Raw genomic sequence first — 23,288 nt, forward strand, 5'->3', positions numbered from 1 at the left:
ATTTAAGGTGTTAACAGAGTTAATGTACTGTATTTTAGTCTCAGCAGAAAACCTGGAGAAGAGCCTGAAGCATATGGAGAGGCAACTCCAACAGCTTGAGAAGGATTTGCAGACTTTTCCAGTTGCTGAAGATAAGCATGATAAGTTTGTAGCAAAAATGTCTATATCCTTTGGAGTATTCCTTTAAAAAAAAGCACACACAGAAGTAGTTTAACTGCACTCCTTTAAACTTTAAATGTCTTTGCCTAGCTTTTATCTAGTCTGTAGCATTTATTTCTGAAAAAAAAAAATAACTCTTTTCTCTCAAAAACTAAATACATGAACAGCCTAATTAAAGTACTCATCTGTAATGAATAGAATGAGGGGAAAAATGCTGTCAGGTCTTATTCTGTGTATAAGTGTCTTAGTGAAAAGTAGTTAAAATAGGACTGTTAAGCACTTGACTTTAATTGATTTTTCTCATAAGAATATATTAGAGAAGGATGTACATCACCTTGAGTTTGTTTGTTTGGCAGTGTATGCATTACCATTGAGAATGATTTTGTACATGCAACCATGAAAACAAAATTTCTCGTATTGCTGAAATGAGATTCATAGCTTATGAAAACAGGTTTCTGGTCTTATTTTTGTCAAAATTCCTCTTCTTACTATTTATTCCAAAACCCTATGGCCAACTTAACTGCCTGTTTCTCTCATAAGAAACCTTGTGACAGGAAGGTCATTCTACGAGAAAATTGTTCTTTAACTTAAACCTCCCTTCTAGGCGTTGGCCATATATGCTTGGCACAAAGAACATGCTGGAAGCAAAAATATTGGCAGACATAGAAAGACAAGTTCAAATTTCCTTAGTAGGCATAGTTAGGTCATTACCTAACTGGAAGACTACTTTGCTATGTATAAAGACAGGAGGACTCGGGAGACAGGTACTCGTTGCTCTTGATTAATCTAATACTCTTAAAAGGCGGCAAGAGACCCTGAGGCCAAGTGGATATACTGGCTTTTGTCATTGCTGTATTAGGACCAATTCCCTCTTTAGTAGACTAGCTGCAACCAAAGTGTATACAACTTGGCTTTAGGCCTTCTCTGGACTCTCTGAGGTATCGGTAACCTTTCAATGTTATTACTAATTTTTTGTAAGGTCACGTATTTTGTTGCTGAAATAGTTCTGTTTTTTGTTGTTGCTGTCAGTGCCTTTCTTTTCCAGCTCAACGTTGTTTTGAGAGATTTGCTGCAACCCACCAGCATGGTGTCTCTATAGGGTGAAACGTAAGTTTTGTATCTGAAGAAGCCAATAGCGTAGAGGAGAACTTGGAGAGTGGTTTTGAAAGGCAAGAAGTAAAGTATTACTAGGAGGTTAGAGGAAAACATATCCATGACAACATTCTCAGAAACAAAGCTAGTCTGTCTGTGCTTGGTTAAGAAAATGATGTGTGGTCTATGAAGTTTATTAAGAAATTAAATATGTGAAAAAGGCAGACTCCTCTTAATCTAAAAACATTATGATTCTGGCATTTAAAATACCCTATAACCTTTTACATTTTTAAGCTGAGGACTAGGGTTTGAAGTAACAGATAAATTAATATACAGCTGTCTTTAGAGATGTGGTTATAATCATAGAGCCATAGAATCATTTAGGTTGGAAAAGATAAAGTCCAACCATCAACCTAATACTACCAAGTCCATCACTAAATCATGTCCCAAAGTGCTACATCCACACATCTCTTAAATACCGCCAGGAATGGTGACTCTATCGTCTCCCTGGGCAGCCTTGTTCAAATTTCTAGCCACCCTTTCTTTGAAGAAATTCTTCCTAATATTCAATTTGAACCAACTCCATACCTATAAAACAGGTATGAAAGAAGGTAACAAAATTCACTTGGGAATGAGTGAAGGATAGCCTGAAGAAATTAGTTTCCTTCTTAAGAAGGAAAGCACAGAAAAGTAAGTTGAGAAATAAATCTGTGCTACTATTGAACATCTGAAAAAAAGTGATTAAGTAGGATGCCTTATTTCCCTTTGTGTTACTGACATATTGGGAATTTCTGAAACCTCATGGCAGAAAGTTAGTGGAATAGTGTGATAGAAGGTTATAAATTGCATTTGAGACAGAATAGGTCACAGTTGTAAAGCAGTAGTGCAAGAAGTTAAAATACAATAGCTAAAGAGGGAAATGGGTGGACCGTTGTCAATAAATAGCGTAACTTTTCTCTGAGTTAAAATTCCATCCCTGTATATGGAGAATATTAAAGCACTTAACTGATTTCTTCAAAAAGGATAGTGATCATCTTAAGAAATGAAGAGGAGGATCGTTGTGCTTTTCAAGCATCTCAGAAACAGTACTGCTACTGAAGACGTAGCTTATCGATGTGTGCCAAGAAGATAAGCTGTAACCAAAAAGTTAAATTAGTTGTTTGCAAGAGTTGCCCTTCGGGAGAACTTTGGTTGACCCAGCTGTGCAATGTTTTATATGAAGTGATGATCTCAAATGAAGGAGTCAGCAGAAGTATTTTTTAAAATAAAATAAAGAGCAATAAATCCCCAGGACTAACTGTTGGTCACAGAATACTTTTAAAGATTTTAAAGTGAACTCAGATATGTAGCTATTGAACTACATATTCTTACATGAACTAAGTTAGCCTGTTCGGACTGTTAGCTTTGGGACTACAAGCCTTAGACGCCAGAGGAACTGGAGCTGAGAAGATGAACGTAATTTTTTTAGAAGGGCTGCAAGGAGGATCTGAGCTTTGGAGCAGTAAGTTTGGCTTCTGTACCAAGAAAACTGGTGAAGACCAAATAAAACCAGAACCAACGTATAGCAAGACAGAACACGCATATATATATATATATATATGTGGGAGATACAGTATGATGGGGGAAGTTCAGTGTGGGCTTTGTAAAGGGAAGAACCATTCCTTGCAGATCCCTTACAGAATGCGGATAAGGGTGAGACATACAGTAGAGCATCGCTGAATTCTCATTCATCTTTCAACAAGGTGTGTTAACAAAGACTTCCAAGGAAACAAAGTTCTCAGGGGAAAAGTGGAATGATTATTTATTCTGGACTAATGTCTAGTTTAAAAAATATAATTGAAAAACTCGTGCCAAAAGGCAGATGTTGGTAGATACTGACAAAAGGGCAACTTAACCTCAGTGACTATGGTGTAATGTATCTGTAAGAAAGGTTCTTGTAAACAACTGTAGTTAGAAACAAGGAGAAAACATAAGTTGCTGTAAAAATCAGAAAAATCTTGAGTGCTTCCTTCACCCTATGTCAGAAAGTATATTGTACACCTATTGATGCGGTAGAGAATACTGACAACAACCAGCAGCAGGCAAAAGGTTCTGTATGATGAATGTTTAAAAAGGTCAGGACTCTGAAACTGGAAAGCAAAAAAATTAGGAGAATATAGTAAAAAAAAAAAAAAACTTGTAATTTTGTATGCCATGGAAGAGGAAAGCTAGGAACATATTCATTAATTATTATAAATATTTATAAATAACCAATGTAAAATACTGTCCAGAAGGGTAGAACATACTAACAGAAGTGTTTTCTCAGCAAATGATTAAACTGTAGCATTTACTTTCAGGATGTTGTAGACAATGATAATATAAATGAATTTCATATAAGGCTTAGATAGTTAACTAAAGACAGTATGTCTGGAGCTCTAAAACACAGTAGTCCAGAGGTAGATTTAGCTCAGAAAATCACTAACCTGGAGACTGTTAGAAGCTAAATACTACATCAGTTTAATTACCATGCTATACTTACCCTATTTTCTTCTTGTTTTCCCTAATCATTGGGTATTGATTGCTGTCAGAAACAGGTGAGATGAATATTTTGTCTTACTCAGAATAAATCAGTACAAGTAAAACCAGCCATAATATATATTTCATTATATTACACTATTCAAACAGTATTTTGAACAGAAAATGTTATGAACAGGAATAGTTTGCCCTCACCTACTACCTCTCCTAGTAGAAAGGCAGTAATTTCAGAACAGTAAAGTTTCATATGGTTTCTAGTAATGTCTGTGAACACACTAATTAAAGAAGCTCACTTTTGGAAAAACAGGAGCTTCAATAAATTACGAAGCAAAAAAGGTTTGATGTAAAGGTTAGATAATCCTGCACAGCATGATGAAGCCTGGACCTGTCTTTACTTTTATTCCTATGACAAGGAAAGCTGAATGATGGTGAAGTCTTGAAAGGCATGCAGCTCATAAAAAGAAATCAGCAGGAAATCTGAAAAAGGAAGGATGGTACTTTGTTGGAAATAATTTTTCATCCTGAGTACAATTAGGCTCCATGGACAAGCAGGCTATTACATCCTGTCACTAAATATCACAACCCAAAGGCCCCTAATGAACTGATTAGCATTCTTGTTTCTTTAGGAAGTCAGATAGATGCACAGTTGATGCACTTTTATTGACCAAGTCTATAATTATGAATGTTTCTCTTATACATTAAATTGTGCTAGTTTGTCAGTCATCTTATGTATACTAGCTGAAAAGAAGTGATAGTCATTATTGCAGTTCATTTGTTTGCTTTAATTAGGACAGTCAAAGGATATTGAAATTATATTGATTTAGACTATTAAATCCATTCAATGTAATGTTCAATAAAAATCACAGTGAACAAAATACACTTGGATGTTCAAAGTGAAAATGTAGTGCCTTTATGGAGAGTACTTAAATTGCATATTGAAAGCTTAATTAAGTAGTTTAGTCTACATCTTCTATATCAGTCCAGCTCACATCTCATGATTTTCTAAGTAGCAGCTGAGAAACTTGACAAGTTGTAGCCTACCACTGAGTGTATTTGTGATAGCAATTTTCACAAAAGTTTATGGAACTAATACCTGAGAGATAATAAGTTGGTTGATGCCCTTCATCTGGGAATACAGTCCTTTCTTTCTGATCAGTTCCCTGTTCCTCTTTCCTGTTGCGTATGCTAATTCATTAAGGGAAGAAGTAGTACTTAGCCAAATCAGAGCCTGATTCAAGTGAGGTAGAAGAAACCCATTTCAACTGCAAAGCAGAAACTTCACACTGCCTGTAAACTGCTGCTTATCCAATCAGCCACATAGTTTGAACTGTGCAGTGTCAACAAACCAAAACCTGTAAGATATCCTAGCATCCTAGGGGCTCTGAAAGATTACAGGATCTGGTTAGGTGAAAAAGGATAGCATGTTACTCTTTGGGATGTTGACTGTGTGGACAGGTAATGAGAGAGAGGGTGGTTTTGGCAAACAATTTAAATTTAACTTAAAGTGTATAATTCCTTTATATATATATATATGTCTTTAATATCTGGTCTGGACTTCAGTCCAGCTAACACTGGTTTTGTTCGTAAATACGTGGGATATACACACTGACACAAATATATGTCAATTTGTTTTAGTATTATGTTTAGTATAGAGATAAAAAGGATTGAGTAAGTCAAGAAAAAGGTATTATTTGACAAATACTCTTCAGAAGGTACTAATTTAAAAATCTAAACATTTGTATTTGCGGTAGAATGGATGCAGGACTTTGAGACTTTTCAGGATGTCCTGAATTAAGAGACATCCTGTCAGTAACCTGACTTGTTCTATGAGTTTAGTGTTGGATGAATTTTACAGTTCATTGAAGGTAAGAATTGTCCTTTTTTTAACTACCTTTCACAAAAGCCTGGAGACAAGAGAGCTCAAGGAGGATATTACCTATGTATATAAATATCTGATGGGAAGAAGTCAAGATGACAGAGGCAGAATATTTTCAGTGGTGTCCAGTGAGAGAACAAGAAGCAATGGACATAAAACAAAATTCAGGAAGTTTTTTTTAAACAGAAGTGGGAGGAAAATTTTACTGTAAGGGTGATTGAACACTGGTACTCGTTGTCCAGAGAAGTTGTAGAGTCTGTACCCTTGGACGTACTCAGAGCCTGCTTGGACAAGATCTTAAGCAGCCTGTTCTAATTCATCCCACGTTTTGAGCGGAAGAGGTTGGACTAGATGATATCCAGAGGTATCTTCCAGCCTCAACCATTCTGTCCTGTAAAGAGCTTTTCATGCCTTTCTTGAACTATTATATTCAGATAAGGAATTCTACTGTTGAACCTTGCTATTCGTATTAATTGAAGTCTCTGTGCCATGTATTGTTCAGATAATTGCAGCTATTTTCCCAAGAACTTCATGTGGAAAATTCTAACTGGAACCCTGCAAAATTCACACCCTTCGGCCTTTAAAAAAGTTGAAATTCTGGTTGGAAGTGACCTCAAAGTCTACTTACACCAACCTTTGAAAAGTTTACTTTGTTTTTATAGAGACTATTGCTGGCCTGGGTAGTGGCAGTCTCAGTTCCATTTTGAAATTCTGATAAAATATATGCAGCATCTATGCACCTGTTAATCTTTTGTTCTTATGCAGAATCATATTCCTTTTTGGATTTTCTACACCTAATGCATAGGTTAGTTTGTGAAAAAATGACATGTAGCAAATATGGGGTCTTATGAGGAAATGTTTGGCATGCTTAACATCATTCATTATCTGCTGTAGAATAACAGCTGCTTTTACGTGTCTTGATACCATACACTATATTAGTATTTTACATAGTACAATATATTAAAATCAGTATAAACTTAAGACAGGCAATCCACCATGAAAAGAACTGCTGTGAATATGCAAGACCAAACATACAGCAGTTTGAAATTTTGCTACATATATTACTCATTTCAGCCCTTCATTGTTTTCCTCTTCTATTAATGAGCAGAATGATGATCTGTAGTCCCATGAGTGAAAAAAAGGCAGTCCATGAAGTGAAGCCACTTCACAAAGTTAACAAATAACTAACTTTTTGATTTCCTTTTCTTCCCACCTGTGTTGCAGCTCTGCTGTACTTCTGTCTTCATTCATCCAAAGCCAATGAATTGTGTAGCTGATAATGCATATATATCAACCTGTTCATAATAATTACAGTTGGGATTGCTGTGCTCAGTAGTATTCCCTGTTGTCTCCAGTTTAGCTAGTGCTGGCTAACAAAAGCTGTATTTAAGGAAAAAAGGAAGAGGACTTATTAAAAATACCTAAATTGAAGCATAGTCTCTGTAGAATGTCAAGAGCTTAGGGTATCCCGTAACACACCACATGGAAAATAAAAATCTCAGAATTCATTTTGTCAGGGGTTGAAATACTGCATAGTAGCACATCTTTCTCAAATAGTGTATTTTGAGTTTAAAATTGTGCAACACATATTCAAGGGGAGTCAGTTCTAATCATTTAATCTAAGCACTTTATATGGACTCTAGTGGAAGGTGTCCCTGTCCATGGGATGGGGTTGGAAATAGATGATCCTTAAGGGTCCCTTCCAACCCAAACCATTCTGTGACTCTGTTAGTACAGCTGTAACTTTAGTCACAAAAATTTCTTCTCAAAGTTTCCTTGTTAGTGTATAGTGACATATCATTCATTTATAACATCAAGTATACCTTTTATTGATAATTTTAACTTTTTTTGGGGTATGATTTTTTACATTCCTAGAAGATTAAAGAAACCTACTGGCATGCTTGATGCATGGCATTTATACCTACTGACAACAAAACAAAATTACCTGGTTTTCCTTTACCCTTCCGCTCTACAGAAATAAACAAGCGCAAAATTGCAAGGCATAATTTACTTCTACCTAAGTTCTGTTAATGATTGAAGAGTTATGTATAAGTATCCTAAATTATAGGATCAAAAATAATTCAGAATTAAAACTATTTTTCTAGTTTGACTTAACATTAATTTTACTGTTTTCCATTATTGCATTTTTTTAAACCACTGACTTTTTTTTGTTTGGTTGGTTTTAATGGTCGTAATGTGTGCTTGTGCCATGCCTTTTTTTTCATAATCCTTTTTTTCTTAATATTCGGGCATCTGTTCTTTCTTAATCTCTCATCCACTTTACTTGCTGTCCCACCAATAACTTTTTAACATCCTTAATAATTTTAAAGGAACACATCTCTGAAAGCTTTAGTTTTCTGTAACCTTTGTGCACCTTGGAAACTAAGTAAAGGAGACGTATACAAATTAATATGGAAGAACAAGTGGGCCAGCAGTGTCAATTTCCTTTGAGGTATTGCCAGCCAGTCAGCACAGGCAGTTTGAAGCTGCTTACAAGCTTCATCTTGAGAAGTAGATAGAAACAAGGAAAAGCTTATATTGGATAAAGAGGGAAGAACCTTGTCAGCAGAAGAGAAGCAGAAGTCTGATATTAAGTGGTTGGGGGATGATGGAAGATGAAAAATCATAGAAATCTAGGCTATGTCAGTCCTTTTCTACAAGACTATCATAGTGGAGACTGCTCTGGCCCTTACAGACCCAGCTAATAGCCATCATAGTGACTAATTTGAATATTGTGCCTGAGAACAATATCGCATGATTTTCTGGCATAGATTCTAAATCATGAGAAGAAAACTATTAGCTGTATACTTTATGGACACAGAATCACAGAATGGTTTTACTTGGAAGGGATCTTAAAGATCACCCAGTTCCAACCCCCTGCCATGGGCAGGGACACCTTCCATCAGACCAGGTTGCCCAAAGCCCCATCCAGCCTGGCCTTGAACACCTCCAGGGATGGGGCATCCACAGCTTCTCTGGGCAACCCATTCCAGTGCCTCACCACCCTCTGAGTAAAGAATTTCTTCCTATGTCTTATCTAAATCTACCCTCTTTTAGTTTAAAACCATTACTCCATGTCCTTTCACTAATTTCATGGTAAGAAGTCCCTCTCCAGCTTTCTTGTAGCTCCCCTTTAGGTACTAGAAGGCTGCAATGAGGTCTCCCTAGAGCCTTCTCTTCTCCAGGCTGAACAACCCCAACTCTCTCAGCCTATCTGCAAAGAAGAGGTGTTCTAGCCTTCTGATTGTCTTCATGGCCCTTCTCTGGACCTCTTTGTTGGCATGCATCACTCCTCAGCTTGGAGGAGGTGATCCTTGAATATTAACCAGTTTCCTCGGGCCTCTCCTCCCTCCAGGGCTTTGTCCCATGGTACTCCATGAAGGGCTTTGTCCATGGCACTCCATGAAGCAGATCCCTGAAGAGGCCAAAGTCTGGTCTCCCAAAGCCCAGGGTAGCAAGCTTGCTGTGCTCCATCCTGGCTGCTCTCAGTATGCTAAATGTACCATTTCATGATCTGTCATTTTAAGGCTGCCCTTTAGCTTCATATTCCCCACCAGCCCCTCCTTGTTGGTGAGAATGAGGTCCAGCACAGCACCTTTCCTCATTGGTCCCTCTATCACTTGGAGAAGGAAGTTATCATCAGCGCATTCCAGGAACCTACTGGATTGCCTGTACCCTGCTGTGCTGTCCCTGCAACAGATTTTGGGGTGGTTGAAGATCCCCATGAGGACCAGGGCCTGTGAATGTGAGGCTGCTTCTGTTTATCTACAGAGGGCCTCATCCGCTTGTTCTTCCTGATCAGGTGGCCTGTAACAGACTGCACTATAATGTCACCTGTCCCTGCTCTCCCCTTAATCCTGACCCGTTAGCTCTCTGTCAGTTCCTCATCCATCCCCAGGCAGAGCTCCATGCACTCCAGATGCTCATTGACATAAGAGGGTGATACCCCCTCCTCACCTCCCCTTCATGTCCTTCCTAAAGATCCTGTATCCTTCCATCCTAACACTCCAGTCGTGGAAGCCATTCCACCATGTCTCCGTAATGCCAATGGGGTCACAGCCCTGCAGGCCTGCATACATCTCTAACTCCTCTTGTTTATTCCCCATACTATGTGTGTTAGCATAGAGACGTTTAAGCTGGGCTTACACATACACAATAAATTCTCTTTTACAATAATTGATGGGGGCAATGGGAGAAAAAGGTAAAATTGTCATTTCTTATCTTGTACACCCTTTCCTGCAGCTTGAAAATAAGCGAACATACATATTTGTTTAGCTGACATTCCATTAAACACTTTATGAAATTGTCCTACATAAGGAAAACCTACACACAGTATTTCTTCTTTGAGCTTCTACTTTGTCAACTATATAATCAAGTCTTGAATAAACGTGTTTGTTTTTTATTTGATTTCATTTATGTTATGCAGTATTTTGGTGCTTTTTATAAATTGCCTATCTCTTGTAGAAATAGTTCTGTTGTTTTCCACTTAATTTAATTAAATTGTATTGACATTGCAAATAGTCTTGGAAGGCATAAATACCTGCTGTAGCCACCAGAAACAGAAATGGATGCATTGCTGTTGCTACATTTTAGAAAGCTGTTAGGATGAGGTTTTTATCTTTTATGTTTTTATTTTATTTTATATTTTTAATACTATTGTTTATTAAAATTTCTGGTTTTACTCTGTTTTAAGTAAGAATTAGTGTTTCTTGATATGATAAAATATTCAGGTTAGTTATTGATATCTACCTAAATACCATCTTGCTTTTATGTATGTGTTAAAATGGCATACGTTTCAGTGAAGTTAGATACTAGTTCTAATCAAATTAAATAATTTCTTTATTTTAATGTGAGTATATTTTAAAAATATGTTCTGAGGCTCTAATTTACCTAAACCAAAATTATGTGTTTGACCTTAAAAATAATAGTACGTATGTGTTTAAATGAAACTTCAAATTAGTTTCTGGAGAACTAGGGGAAGAGAGAGAAAGAGAATGCACTTGAGTAGCTTTCTCCAACAGATTTGGAGACTATATTTTTAGATTCATCTAAAGGTAGAATTATTATTACTATTATTATTTGGTTGGTTGGTTTGGAAGATTTTTGAAGTGTAAATATAGTAATATTGTTGTTTAGTTATATACCTAAACCTTTACTTTCAACGAGACAGCAATATTTAAAAACAAACAAACAAACAAAAACAGGTGCTTGAAGTTAGACTAGTCCCATACATTTCATATTAAATTACCTGCTAGCAAAATAATCTTTAAATAAAAAGTGGCAGAGAAAATTTGACGGAAACGCCCTGATTTATTTAGAGCGCTCATGTAAGCAGAAAATACTAGGAGATGTATATGACATGGAAGGAATTATCTTGACACTTTATTTAATGCAAATGGAAAATGTATATGAAACACAGATCTATGTTAAGTTAAAAACTGTGGATTTGACTGGATTTACTGAGAATTCTTGCAGCCTTAACAGCAGCGTACAGCTTTCTAGTTCATGCCAAAGAAGATTTTCAGAAACTCTCAAGGATGCATGAGAACATGGAAAAGTTGTATCAGAACGTGATGGGATATTATGCCATCGATCTGAAGAAAGTTTCTGTGGAGGAGTTCTTAACTGACTTAAACAACTTCAGGATGATGTTCATGGTACAGTCTGTTTATTTAATCCCTAACATTTCTTAGAAATTATTTTTGTACAAACATTATTGAACAAACTAAAAATAGTTTTCTCTCTCTTTGATGGCATCTGATGCTTGTAACAGAAATTTTACTTTGCACATCCTACATTCTACAAAGTTAGGAGAATGAGATTTTGAATTATAATTTGTGGATTGTTTTTGATAGAAATGGAAATTCTTAATAGCCATTAATGTAATTTAATACAGAACCTCTTACATGTATGTATATCCAGACAGGGGAAAATCTGGAACTCCACCTTTCTTAAATACACCTGTGTTTTCTTTTTAAAGGATGCTTGTTATTTATTTAAAAATAAACCTTTTAACAGTCATTCTATGCATGCTTCTCCCATATGAAATCCACATCCAAGACTTTATTTTATTTATCTTTTTTCTGCCTGCAGCACTTGATCAGTGTTAAGGTTTACATATGTAATCAGGTTCCCTGCTAAGCAAAATCAAATCTCCTTATCCTGGCTTAAAATATAGCATATTTTCTCAAACTTAGTCTGTTTCTAAGGACCCTTAATTTATCTGACAATAGATTATCTCGGATTTTATTTTTTATACATTTGAAATGCTTACTTCTTTTGCCTTCTAAAAGTGTGATCTTTTGGGGATAGGTAGCTAAGAATTATTTTATTACTTCTAGTGTTTGTATTATGTTTGAGAAACAGACATTAGGCTATTGTTAAATGGCTTTTTTTATGTATAGAGCTCAGAATGCTGTCAAAAGCATAATTCAAAGTCACTGTCAGTTAGGGGACTTTTGCCTTAGAGTTATCTAAAATAGTCATAGACACTGAGATTGGTTCAGTCTTCTATCACAGGACATCAATCTGCAAGCATTATATACAAACAAATATACAAACATTCACAAGTACTAGCTCATTATAAAAGCGTTAAGTTTTTTGGAAATCTGAAATTTTCTTTAGGTATTTTTTTGAGTCCAAACACATTTTCATTGTGTTTATAAATATTAATAGTAGGTGTTTTTTAATATTAAAAATATTTTTTAGGTTTGTTTTCTATTTTGTAGGTTTGTTTTTTATTATTATTTTTGTTCTACCAAAATATGATTTCAGAGTTTTAACAGAAGTCTTTTCTGAAAAGTGAAGTAGGAATTTCTCACCAGAGTATTTCTTTAAACATTTGAGGCTTATTATATATGGCTATGAACAGTCTTCTTGGCAAATTTCAGGATAATCAGCTGTTCTCTAAAAAATATTGGAAGTTCTTTTACTGTTGTCAGTATAGTTCTTCTGGAAGAAGGATGATTAACTTAATGATACGCTTCAGAATACATACTCAAGACTGGTATATCCCTCAGTTTAAAATACCCAAACAATTTTAAGAAGGTTTGAAATACTTTTTTAGAGTTCTTGTTTAGGATGAGTGGGGATCACTGTCTTGGATATTTATAAGTATATTCAGTCTGGTAAAGTTGGGGGGGGGCAGTAAGAACAGATTGTGTAGATAAAGCATTGGCAGAGAAGAGCAACAAAGCTGGTGCAAGGAGTAGAAAACAAGACATATAAGGGAACTGGCGTTGTTTAGTCTGGAGAGGAGGCAGCTGAGAGGAGACCTTGTCACTCACTACAAAGATCTGAAAGAGGATTACAATGAAGAGGGTCATTTTTCTCAGGTGACAAGTGATAGGATGCAAGGAGATGGTCTCAAGTTGTGCTGGGGAGATTTAGATTGGATAATAGGAAGAATTTCTTCATGGAGAGGGTGGTCAAGCATAGGAACAGGCTTCCCAGGGAAGTGGTGGAGTCACCTTCCCTGGAGGTATTTAAGAGATGTGTAGACGTGGCACTGAGGAACAAGGTTTAGCAGTGAGACCTGGTAGGTTAAGTTGATGGTTGGACTTGATGATCTTAAGGGTCTTTTCCAACCTAAATTATTCTGTGATTCTGTGCACCTGATTTTTCAAATATGGACATTGATTATATTTTCCTAACTTGCTCAGTTCCTAATTTGAAACACAGGAGTCCAATTCCAAAAATGCTAAATGTTATGAAATAGTTGTGTTAATTTAATTTCTAATGTTTAAGCCACAACTCCCATTTAAATGCTGTGGAATAAGAATGCTAAATGCTCAGTTTCGTCTTGAATTGGAGACACAAAGTAATGGTTGTGCTCTATTTCTCTGTATCTCTATTTTCCCATACTTTTCTGTGTCTGTAAAACTAGCACCAATACTAACCTCCTACTTCACAGCAGTGTTATAAAGATAGATTCATTAATGCTTTGAAACAGTTAGATTTTATTGATGAGCATGATAGGAGAAACCTTGAGGAAAATTAATAATTCTGTCTTGCAGAGCACAGTTTGAAGGCTATATGAAAAGGGTGTGTAGATAAGGCATGAAACCACTTATCATTCAATGACACTAAACAAAATATTGAGTAGCTGCTCAGGTTTGAGTCTTTTTCGAAAAGATTTTTGAGATGCCTAGCGTGAGACACCTGAGGTTTGATTTTCAGAATTGTTTAGCATTGGTTTTGATTACTGACAGAAATGGACGGTGTTTGGCATCTTGGAAGCTTAGCTCAAAAGATGTTTAAACTTAGTGCTAAACAGTTATTCAATTCTTAAAGTCCAAAATGAAAAGATTACTTAAGTCACTGATAGGTGTGGGAAGGTGAAGTTATGTCATTCTTGTTGTCAAGCAAAGTTGACAATTTAAATACAATTTCATCTCCTTATGATGCTTTTTGAGTTTTCAGTTCATGAAAACTAAGTATGTTTAAATCTGGAAACATAGATTTCAGGTTCATAGCTAATGTTGGAGTGCACTTCACAAAACCTAACATTTATACTCTGTGACCGCCAAATCTAGAGCACATTGAGCTGTCCAGATCCAAAAAATGGGTGAAGAACTTAGGAAGATTTGAGCATGTGTATCGGCATGCATATTCCAGCAATGTTGCACTGATGTAAGCCACAGTAATTCACTGAGAATTTACCAGCGTACGGGGCTGCTATTAAAATCATGGAAAGGTTATCTTAAAAATGCTTTTTTTAAAAATTATTGGTTTTTTTTTTTTTTGCTTAGTGTCTGAATATCCAAAATAATTATTTAAAGTCTCTGAAACTCTCAGTTCTATTATGACATTATTAGAACCTTTGGAGTGCTTATTTATGATTCAAAATAAACAGCATTGTATGGCTATTAACCAGAAAACAAGAACTTATAAACCCACTGAAATAATGCATATGTAGATAAAAATAAGAAAAATACACTGCTAAGTCACAGAAGCAATTTTTTTTTTTTTTTGGTGTAGGAGCAGCATGAGTAAGAATAAATGTTGAAACTGTTTTAGAACTACAAGTAAAACAGGTTGTTTAGATATTTTGACTTCTTCCTGCATTAATGTGTATTCTTAAGCTGTATTTCTTGCTGAATTTATAATCCCTATTTGGGGCTAATTAGTATGCTTTTAACGTCCTTGTTCTGAATTTGCTTACTTTTCTGAATAAAATGTGCTATATGTGGAATGCAAAATATTTATTTGGCTATAAATTAAGGTTAGTTAGATGTGGTTTTTAAGCTGTGTTTTTGTTTTTAAGATTCATCTTTCTTTTTGGTAAGACTTCAGTTTTAATGGAACCCTTTTTTTTTTTTTCCCACAGCAAGCAGTAAAGGATAATATGAGAAGGAGAGAAGCAGAAGAAAAACAGAGGCGTGCTAAAATAGCTAAGGAGAAAGCAGAAAAAGAAAAACAAGAGAGGCAACAAAAGAAAAAGCGTTTGTTAGAAATGAAAACAGGTGAGTAATGTAGAAAACAACTCATTTTATCCAGCATTTTACAGGAAGCAAGGCTGCTATTTATTTAATCTAAATGTGCTATGGAGAAAAGACAGAATAAATCATTGCTTTTCAATGGTTAAAGCTTATGTCAAAGAGATTCTTAAATTTTGGTTTGTTAACAAGCTTCTCTAGCTTATCTGATTTCCTCAAGGTATTTTAGAACTCATAATGTTGCTTAATATTTTTCCATTAGAACATATTGAATCTTGTGCGACCAAGTATAAATTCAGTTATGCTGAGAATCTGTTATGTTACCTGAGAACTGATGCTCTCCAAAGCATAAAGTCATTTTATTTCTTTTAACCAGGGTTACATATTCATTTTTGTTCCTATATGAGAATAAGCCCTTCCTGACGTACTATGGATTCTTCTTTGAGTATGTCAATTGTTATTTCAACAGGTCCCTGTTGAAACACCTTCAAAGAAACCTCTGTCATACATTTTTAAAGTTATTCATTTATGCTGTGTTGTTTTTGTACCAAGAGACCACAGACACTGTGAATTTCTGTTACTAAAGAAGATGTCTGATGATTCTCTATACTGCTATATTTTACCTTAGACTGAGTTTCTGGAATCATTCAGAATGATATATGACTTACTCTGTAAATTATCATGAGCTACTTTCATATTTTTTTTTCTGAGCAGCTCTTGTTAACAGTTTCCCACTCAAACCCTGGTTGGCACCTTTGGCATAAATGATTATCTGTCTCTTTCACGTTTCACTAATATCCACAGTAGGCAGTCTTGAGGTGTGAGACTAAAGCTTTATATTAAGATGGAAACCAAGAGGCTGTTCTCTGAACACAGAAGTTTTAATTCTTTAGAAGTAAAATCAAGACCCAATCGGGAAACTATCAGTGACAATCTTTGTAAAGCTCACAGAAGATTGTCCAGAAGACTAGAAGAAGGGTAAAACTGATGTCTGTATTCATGTGCAGTTGGAAGTGGTTAGATACTCATCTCTCAGACATGTTGTATGAACGACTGATACTGCTTTGGATGTATAATTGATAGTCCTTTTGGGTAAACTAAAGTTCCTCCCCAGTCCTGTCCTTCCTATTTTCCTGCTTCTGTAAAACAGATGCTAATGTTACAGACTTCTGAGTCATATGCCCACATGTATATATATAGCCCTATGGTAGCTAAACCTACTGCTTCAACTAATGTGGCTTTGAACTAGTTATCATCCACAAATCAGCTAAGACATTGAGTAAATAGCTGCTTTGTCTGTTAGTAGTTTTTGTTGTTGTTGTTTTGTTGTTTGGTTTTGTTTTTATTAGATCATATAAACATACAGAAAGAGATTTCTTGCCCTTGTTAGCAACCACTTAAGGTCCCTCAACTAAACAGCAAAAGATAGTAAAAGATGATATTAAGGTCACCTGAAGCTATAAGTGTATTAGATCTGATAGTCACTAAATTGGCTGTTGCTGCGTTGTTCTGCAGAGGTCTTTGTAAGGCTTCTTGTGCTTTTTACATTGAATTGTTAATTAACAAGTCTATTAGAGAACCCAAATTCTTGGAGTGGAAAGCACTTTCGGTACATAGATTTGTCAGCAAGTACAGCAACAATGTGCAAAGTGGGAGCTTGGAGGGGGGAGGTTGTATTTTTGTTTGTTTTTACTTTGGTATTCTTATTACAACCATGCTTACTAAGAAAAGTAGCATAGACTTTCAAAAAAAAATGTACTACTTTTTTCTTCTCTTTTCCTAGCTATAGATAGTTCATTGAAAGACTAAGTCTTCTCCGTAAATCACTCACAAAATGTTTACATGTGACCTGCTGGCAAACATATAACCAGGTTCTCCCTCTGTCAAAACACTCAAACATTCTCATTTGGAAGGTGACAATGTTGAGTAACTGTTTTTTTGCTTCATATTGTCTCTTTACAGTGATTCTAGATCAGATGTTGGATTTATAGGTACATTATTTCAAATATTGTGTGAATGAAGCTAATCAAAATTTCTTAATGTCACCATTTCAGGAAATATTTTCTTGGATTCAAATAGATGCATACAGAATAAATATATAATATATACATGATATATATAATATACATAATAAACATACTATATATACTGTATATACACTATATATAATTTATACTGTATATTATATGCACACTTAATAGTATGTATATTATAATGTGTATATATTATAATATATATTATATTGTATAATATATATATTCTATAGAGAATAGTTTATATGTATTGACCAATTCTTCAAGGTATCTTTTTCATTGAACAGATCACAGTATACTCTGCATCTCCACTCTTTATTTTTCAATAACATTACTTTTTAACTGAAAATGACAGAAAGGTTAGGGATACCTGTGTATGTATCATTTAGTTATATGCCAGTCCTGACTTTCTTAACTGTTTCTGTTAAACTTCAAAAAAATATATATTAGTCTGACAACCATTAACAGCTCTGGTTATGCTAATAATTTAGACATTATTTTTCATTATCACTACAAATTCGTTATTGCTATCAATCACTATCACTACATAATCAAGCAGTCAGTCCTTAACATTTGTGCCCTAAATTTTATGTAAGTATAAAAACCCATGGATTTGATTTTGTATAGGTAATAATGATGGCTACCATTGATAGTTGACAAGATTACATGACCAAACTCAAGACCTCTTTAGCAAGGGAAGCTAGAACTGAAGTGGGTATATTTTTCTTCTCTTCTATCTTCTCATCTCTTCCCCTCCCAACTTCCAGTCTGAGATCTTAGCCTCTTAGATCACTTAGTTTCTAGACAGTTCCCAACCCTTGTTCTCTTATCCCTAGATTACACGATGCAAAATCCTTCAGGTGTTGTTACTCCCCCAGGCCACAGCACTCCCTTCATCTGGATTTTTTTCCTTGCTTTGCTGCTTCTTTTCTCACATGTTAGAGCAGTCTTTCCCCAGTTTGAGTTTATGTTTTTTTTCCAATGACCATTAATTAGTGACTTGTTTACAGTTCTGGAGCTCCTGCTTTCAAATTTACCCCATAACTTTCAGGATCTGCACTGCTATCCAGTGCTTAAACTGGATTTATATCACCATCCTAACCTTGTTTTGTTAACCACTGGTCTTGTTTACAACATAGACATTTAACCTGTCCTAGATTCTCCTTTGTTCCTTCCTTTAGATTTCTTCAACTTTCATCTGCTTTTAAAAGTAATTTGAAGAGTAGGATTTTGTTGCCAATGGTGTTACCTTCTGCTGCATGAGGTGATTCATGTCTTGTATAAGTAACCATAAAAAAATAGGTGTTTGGGAGGTATTGCTGACTTTTTTGCATTCAGGAAAAAACAAACAAACAAAAAAGAACAACAACAAAACTAAGATTTTAGAGAGAGAGAGAGAGAGAGAGAGAAATATGGATTTTATCTGCATTATGTTAGTTGAGTCAGTAAGTTTCATATAACACACTAGGACTGTATGACACCAGGTTTGTCTAGCACTATATAGATCATATTAACCCAAAAGGATGATGATCCCAAATTTAAGGTAACTTCTGATTTTTATCTTCAGGAAAATAATATTATTTCCCTTCTGAGTGAATACAATAGTTTCATCACTAGTAATTGGCAATGCAAACATGGAAACTGAGGAGGTCGGAAAATATGCTAGCCTTCTCATGAACTCGAATCATCTTCCTTAGCCTTTTTCTTCCTTTGATATACATGTGACAACTTGGGCATCTAGATGATAGCTTATATGCTGTCATCCATACCTCTGCATCAGAGTGCCTTTGAAATACTGTTACACCAAGTTCAGCATTGATATGGTCATTTTCTAAAATTACATAAATACAGATAGTGTCTGATAAGCTTTCATAAAGATTTCGTGTTTTTTATATTTCAATTATAAATATATCAATATATTCTAAATAGTAAAATATATCTAGTATTTCATGAATATGCTGAAAATATAGGTAGACTTTATAATATAAATTTGAACCTCTACTAATAAGACCATAGTTTTTTGTTATTTATGTGGAATTGCTTGACTTATTCTCTTATAAATGTTTTTTTTGAGACTTGAAGCTTAACCTAATGTCAGATCCAAATCCTTGTAAATTGTAGTTTATTAAAATTCTGCATCTCTACTTTACGTTTTAGATAGTGATGCTTATGCAGCCTAATTATCACAGCTTAAATGGTTCATTGTTATAAGAGGCTAAGTCTTAAGTTTACATAATAAAAATGAGTTTCAGATTTTCCTCTCAGCTCCATCCTAACTTGAAAAGTATATGCAATCCAGTAAAAATTTTGAACATTCAAGCAATGATGATATTTGATATTTTGAAATTTATGGTAATAAAATCTGCCCTCTAAATACCCTCTGGGATACCAAGTGGTATTCATCATGAGATGCTTTGTCAATAAGATTGCTTTACTTCCTTTTGTGAAGCCAGTTCAAACTATCCCATAGTGTTGTTCCGAAGGTAAATAACCAGTGGAGGGGGATCTTTATGTAAATGCCACTTCTCTGCGTACCATTAAAATTCAGATACATACTTTCTTGTGCTGTTCAGATTCTCAGTAGAAAGCATACCAATCAATTATTTTGATCTTATCACAGTGTAAAGAATCCTGTAACTGTGATAACACGAGCTAAATTTATTGTAACGTAATTGAGAACTCCATCATTGTGGCATCCTCATTGTGTCTTACTTTGAATACTATTTAAGTTACAAGCCACTTTAATCAGTGATTATTTACAAAGGATGCCCTTTCTTATGCGAAAGCAATGAAGTGATGCCAAAATGATCTTAACATTCTAGATTGGAAATCTGATGCTTAGTTTGTTTTCAGAGTTGTTACTCAGTTTCACTTCTATCACAGCTAACTGGTTTTAAATCCATGTTTCAGTTATTTAGTCAGTTATACTTAATCTGCAGCCAATTTTGCAGCATTTCTTTTTGCAGAGCTTTTATATTGTTTATCTGTTTGGGGGAAAAAAGAAGTCTACTTTTCACAGACTTGTGAGGAGTGTTTTAGGTTTTGATTCTTCAAACATTTACTTTATTACTCTCTGCTAACTAATGAAAACATTCGTATTTCACAACTTATGTACCGTTTGGAAAACAAAAAGGCACCATGGACAGCACTGACAGTATAAACAATGAAAATAGTAAACATAATTAAGTAATTAAAATTCTGATTCCATCAGATAAAATGCTTGCTTTTGAAATAAAACAACAGAACTACCTATATTAATAGGTACCCCCAAAGGCCCTATTTCCCGTCTGAAGATCAAGTTCATAAGGCCTCAATTTTATTAATTTTATCTCATTGAGAGAGGAGAATCAATAGTTCTTAATAGTATTCCTTCCCTCGAAGGGGAGTGAAGGACTGAAAATGTTGCAGATTATAAAGATCTGCTTCTGTTCCATAACAACTAAAACATCATCAGTGATTTTTAACGTGTTCATAATCTGTTTTTGTTTTTTTTTTTTTTAATATGTTTGTGGGGCTATTTTCCCCCAAACCACAAGTTCTGGACAACAGTAGGATTATTGCTGGATTTTACAGAGTTAGGTAGGTATGTCTTTTGCAATGAAATTTACTGTGAAGTAGGCAAAATATGTTGTAATGCTATGTATGAAGAAATCCTGAGGGTATATTAGTATCTAACAAGTATTTTGTGTAAGGGCTTTCTAGGGAGTTCCCCCTTTCAGAATTTCATGTGCTCCCTTCATCTCAATTTCTCCCTAGTGATGATAACTCTTTCTAGTTGTCCCCTGACTGCTTTCACTGATTCTCAGATGGATCCTCTTCACCAAGAGGATTCCTGAGGTAACTTTTTTGCTATTGAGATTTATTCTCCAGGACCACTTTAGCTGTGAAGACAGAGCAGGATAAATCTGTTCCATAACTAAGAATCACAACTTTTTCTCTTAAGTTAAATAACAATGAGCAGAAACAGCTGTGGGACCATATATAGTTGTCTAGTCAGCACTTAATAATATTAATAGTTAGTGGACAGTTGACAGTAAGCTCATGACAAGCTTGGATAGTTAGATCTAATTTTGTTTTATACCTCTTAAAAAAAAAAAAAAGTTCCATGCATGAGGAACGAGGAACTAGTTGTGACAGAAATTAACCACAAATCCACAGGAAAGGAGATATGAACTGATAATGGAGCTTGGTTTTTAGCTGCGATTGTATTCTGGCAATAGAACATAAATCTGGGTAAATTATTGACAGCAAATGTTCCCTTAAGAATATTTGTCAAATTTGTATTTGAAACTGATACAGAGAATTATAAAAATACAGGCATGTTCAGCTGAAAAAAAATAGCCTGAAAAACAATGTGTGATACATCTGCAGAGGCCACATCAAAAGCTGAGATACAGCAAAACCCCATCAGGTCTCACACTGTAGGATGTTCAGGGAATTAGACGTCTGTAGTGCAAAAAAAAGTAGAACTGATCTGAGTGTATATTAATTAAAAAACAACAACTAATAGTCACAAGACATATTCTAACAAGATCTCAAAGGTGCTAAATCTTCTGAAGCATGGAGGTGTAGTTCATGCACTTGTTGGTAACCCAAGGGCACAGAATGCAGCAGTTACTGTTCATTTGTACTAAGTATTAGTACTAAGCTCCAAAAGAAGAAAAAGTTTAGCAGAAACAATTATTCTTTCTGAAAATTTTACTTAGAAGTACAACCTATGGAGATAGTCGCTGAAAGGCTACTAATTTGGGAAACTGAAGTTTATATAAAGCCCCTGGGGGAGGTGGGGGGGGGGGCAATATTTGAGAGAAAAATAGTCAAAATGAACAGAACTCTTGGAAAAAAAATGTACAGACATTATTTACCCTTATTCTCCTAAGATTTGCCATTTATATTGTAGCAGTAAAATTTCTAAACAAATATATAAAAAATGCTTGAAACTTAAAATGACATACCATTAAAAACTACGGCAATCTCTGGAGCCATCTTTGGGATTAAGAAGACTAACATTTAGTAGAAATGCAGATAGCAGGTTTTGGATTAAGCAGGCATTTCCTACTCCAATACAGGAGACTCCATAAGAGGGCCACATTAGAGTCCTCTTTAAACTCATACTTGCACTACATGTAAATGCTTTTTTTTCTTTTTTTTTTTTTTTTTCCCTTTGAATCATCAAAAGTTTCTTCTCTCCAGTGGCAAAGTTGGGGAGGAATCAATATACTTATGAAGGCACTGGAGGCTATGCTTTATTTTTAATTTCCTTACTCTAGGGCTGTAAAAAAGCCAAGAACCTCTTCTGCCATTGTCGGAAAGCTTGCAGAAGAGAAGGTCACGTCTCTGACTCTTCCTTCAAACTGAGTCTGTTGCTGCTTCTGTTTCTATGCAGTTCACTTGAGACACTTATCTTCACTCAGCAATACCTCAGTGGTTCTACAGAAGTACAATTTTGTTACTGCACACCAAAATATTTGTTTTCTGAAGCCTGCTGGCAGAAGTTACTATTAAATGCTAGTACAAATTCTGAGTCATAAACTGCTGGAGACCAAGACAGCATTCTGTAAAGTCATTACATATTTATCTTGTCCTCTTTATAGATGTTTTATATATATATGTATATGTATAGATAGATGATATATATATATATCTTTGCTGTTGACTACCAATAGACAAATGTAGGACTAGGTGGCCCCTTTGATCTGATCCTCCTGGCTATTCTTGTGCATTTATAGCTGCTAAATAGAAAGGCTCATGCCTACGAAAAGCTGCATGGAAGCTTTCTTGTGCCTAAGCTCAGTTGTGTTACCAGTCTGAATGTTCCCACTCTACAAGTGACAAATTATATAACTTTTAAAGTTCCTTCAGGCCCTCATCTCTGTAGCACAGCTGTCAGTGTGAGTGATCATTGTGTATATTTTCTGATTTATTGGTTGTTTATAAATTTGAATGGAAATAGTAATGTCTTTCCCTGTGCTCAATGAACTCCTTCAAAGGCCCACGGTAACAAAGAAACAGATGTTCATACACACCCCCACATATATGCGAATATCTGTAGCTGAATATAATATAAGAAGCTAATTTCACATAAAAATGCAAATAGAGTGGTTCTAACTGCTTTCTAAATGAAATTGTAATTGACAAGTCTCTGCAAATAGATTTTTCTTCTCACTCCCTGAAACA

The 23,288-nt window shown here is 35.2% G+C and overlaps 1 protein-coding gene and 1 long non-coding RNA gene across 4 annotated transcripts in view; both read left to right on the forward strand.

Moving 5' to 3' along the window:
- The window catches only part of DIAPH3 (diaphanous related formin 3), a 239,336-nt gene that overhangs the window by 145,433 nt on the left and 70,615 nt on the right, over nt 1-23,288 (forward strand). For all 3 annotated transcript variants that reach the window (XM_080575719.1, XM_080575717.1, XM_080575718.1), the window contains 3 exons: nt 39-163; nt 11,134-11,298; nt 14,970-15,105. In XM_080575719.1, the coding sequence (XP_080431845.1) occupies nt 39-163; nt 11,134-11,298; nt 14,970-15,105 (426 nt within the window). The remainder of the gene's footprint in view (nt 1-38; nt 164-11,133; nt 11,299-14,969; nt 15,106-23,288) is intronic.
- LOC308187598 lies at nt 172-5,660 on the forward strand. Its single transcript, XR_013944817.1, has 2 exons — nt 172-923; nt 2,274-5,660. It is a non-coding gene; the product is annotated as an uncharacterized lncRNA (long non-coding RNA).

This window comes from Anser brachyrhynchus (genome assembly GCF_964034855.1).
Source record: "Anser brachyrhynchus genome assembly, chromosome: 1".
In the NCBI taxonomy this organism is placed as follows: Eukaryota; Metazoa; Chordata; class Aves; order Anseriformes; family Anatidae; genus Anser; species Anser brachyrhynchus.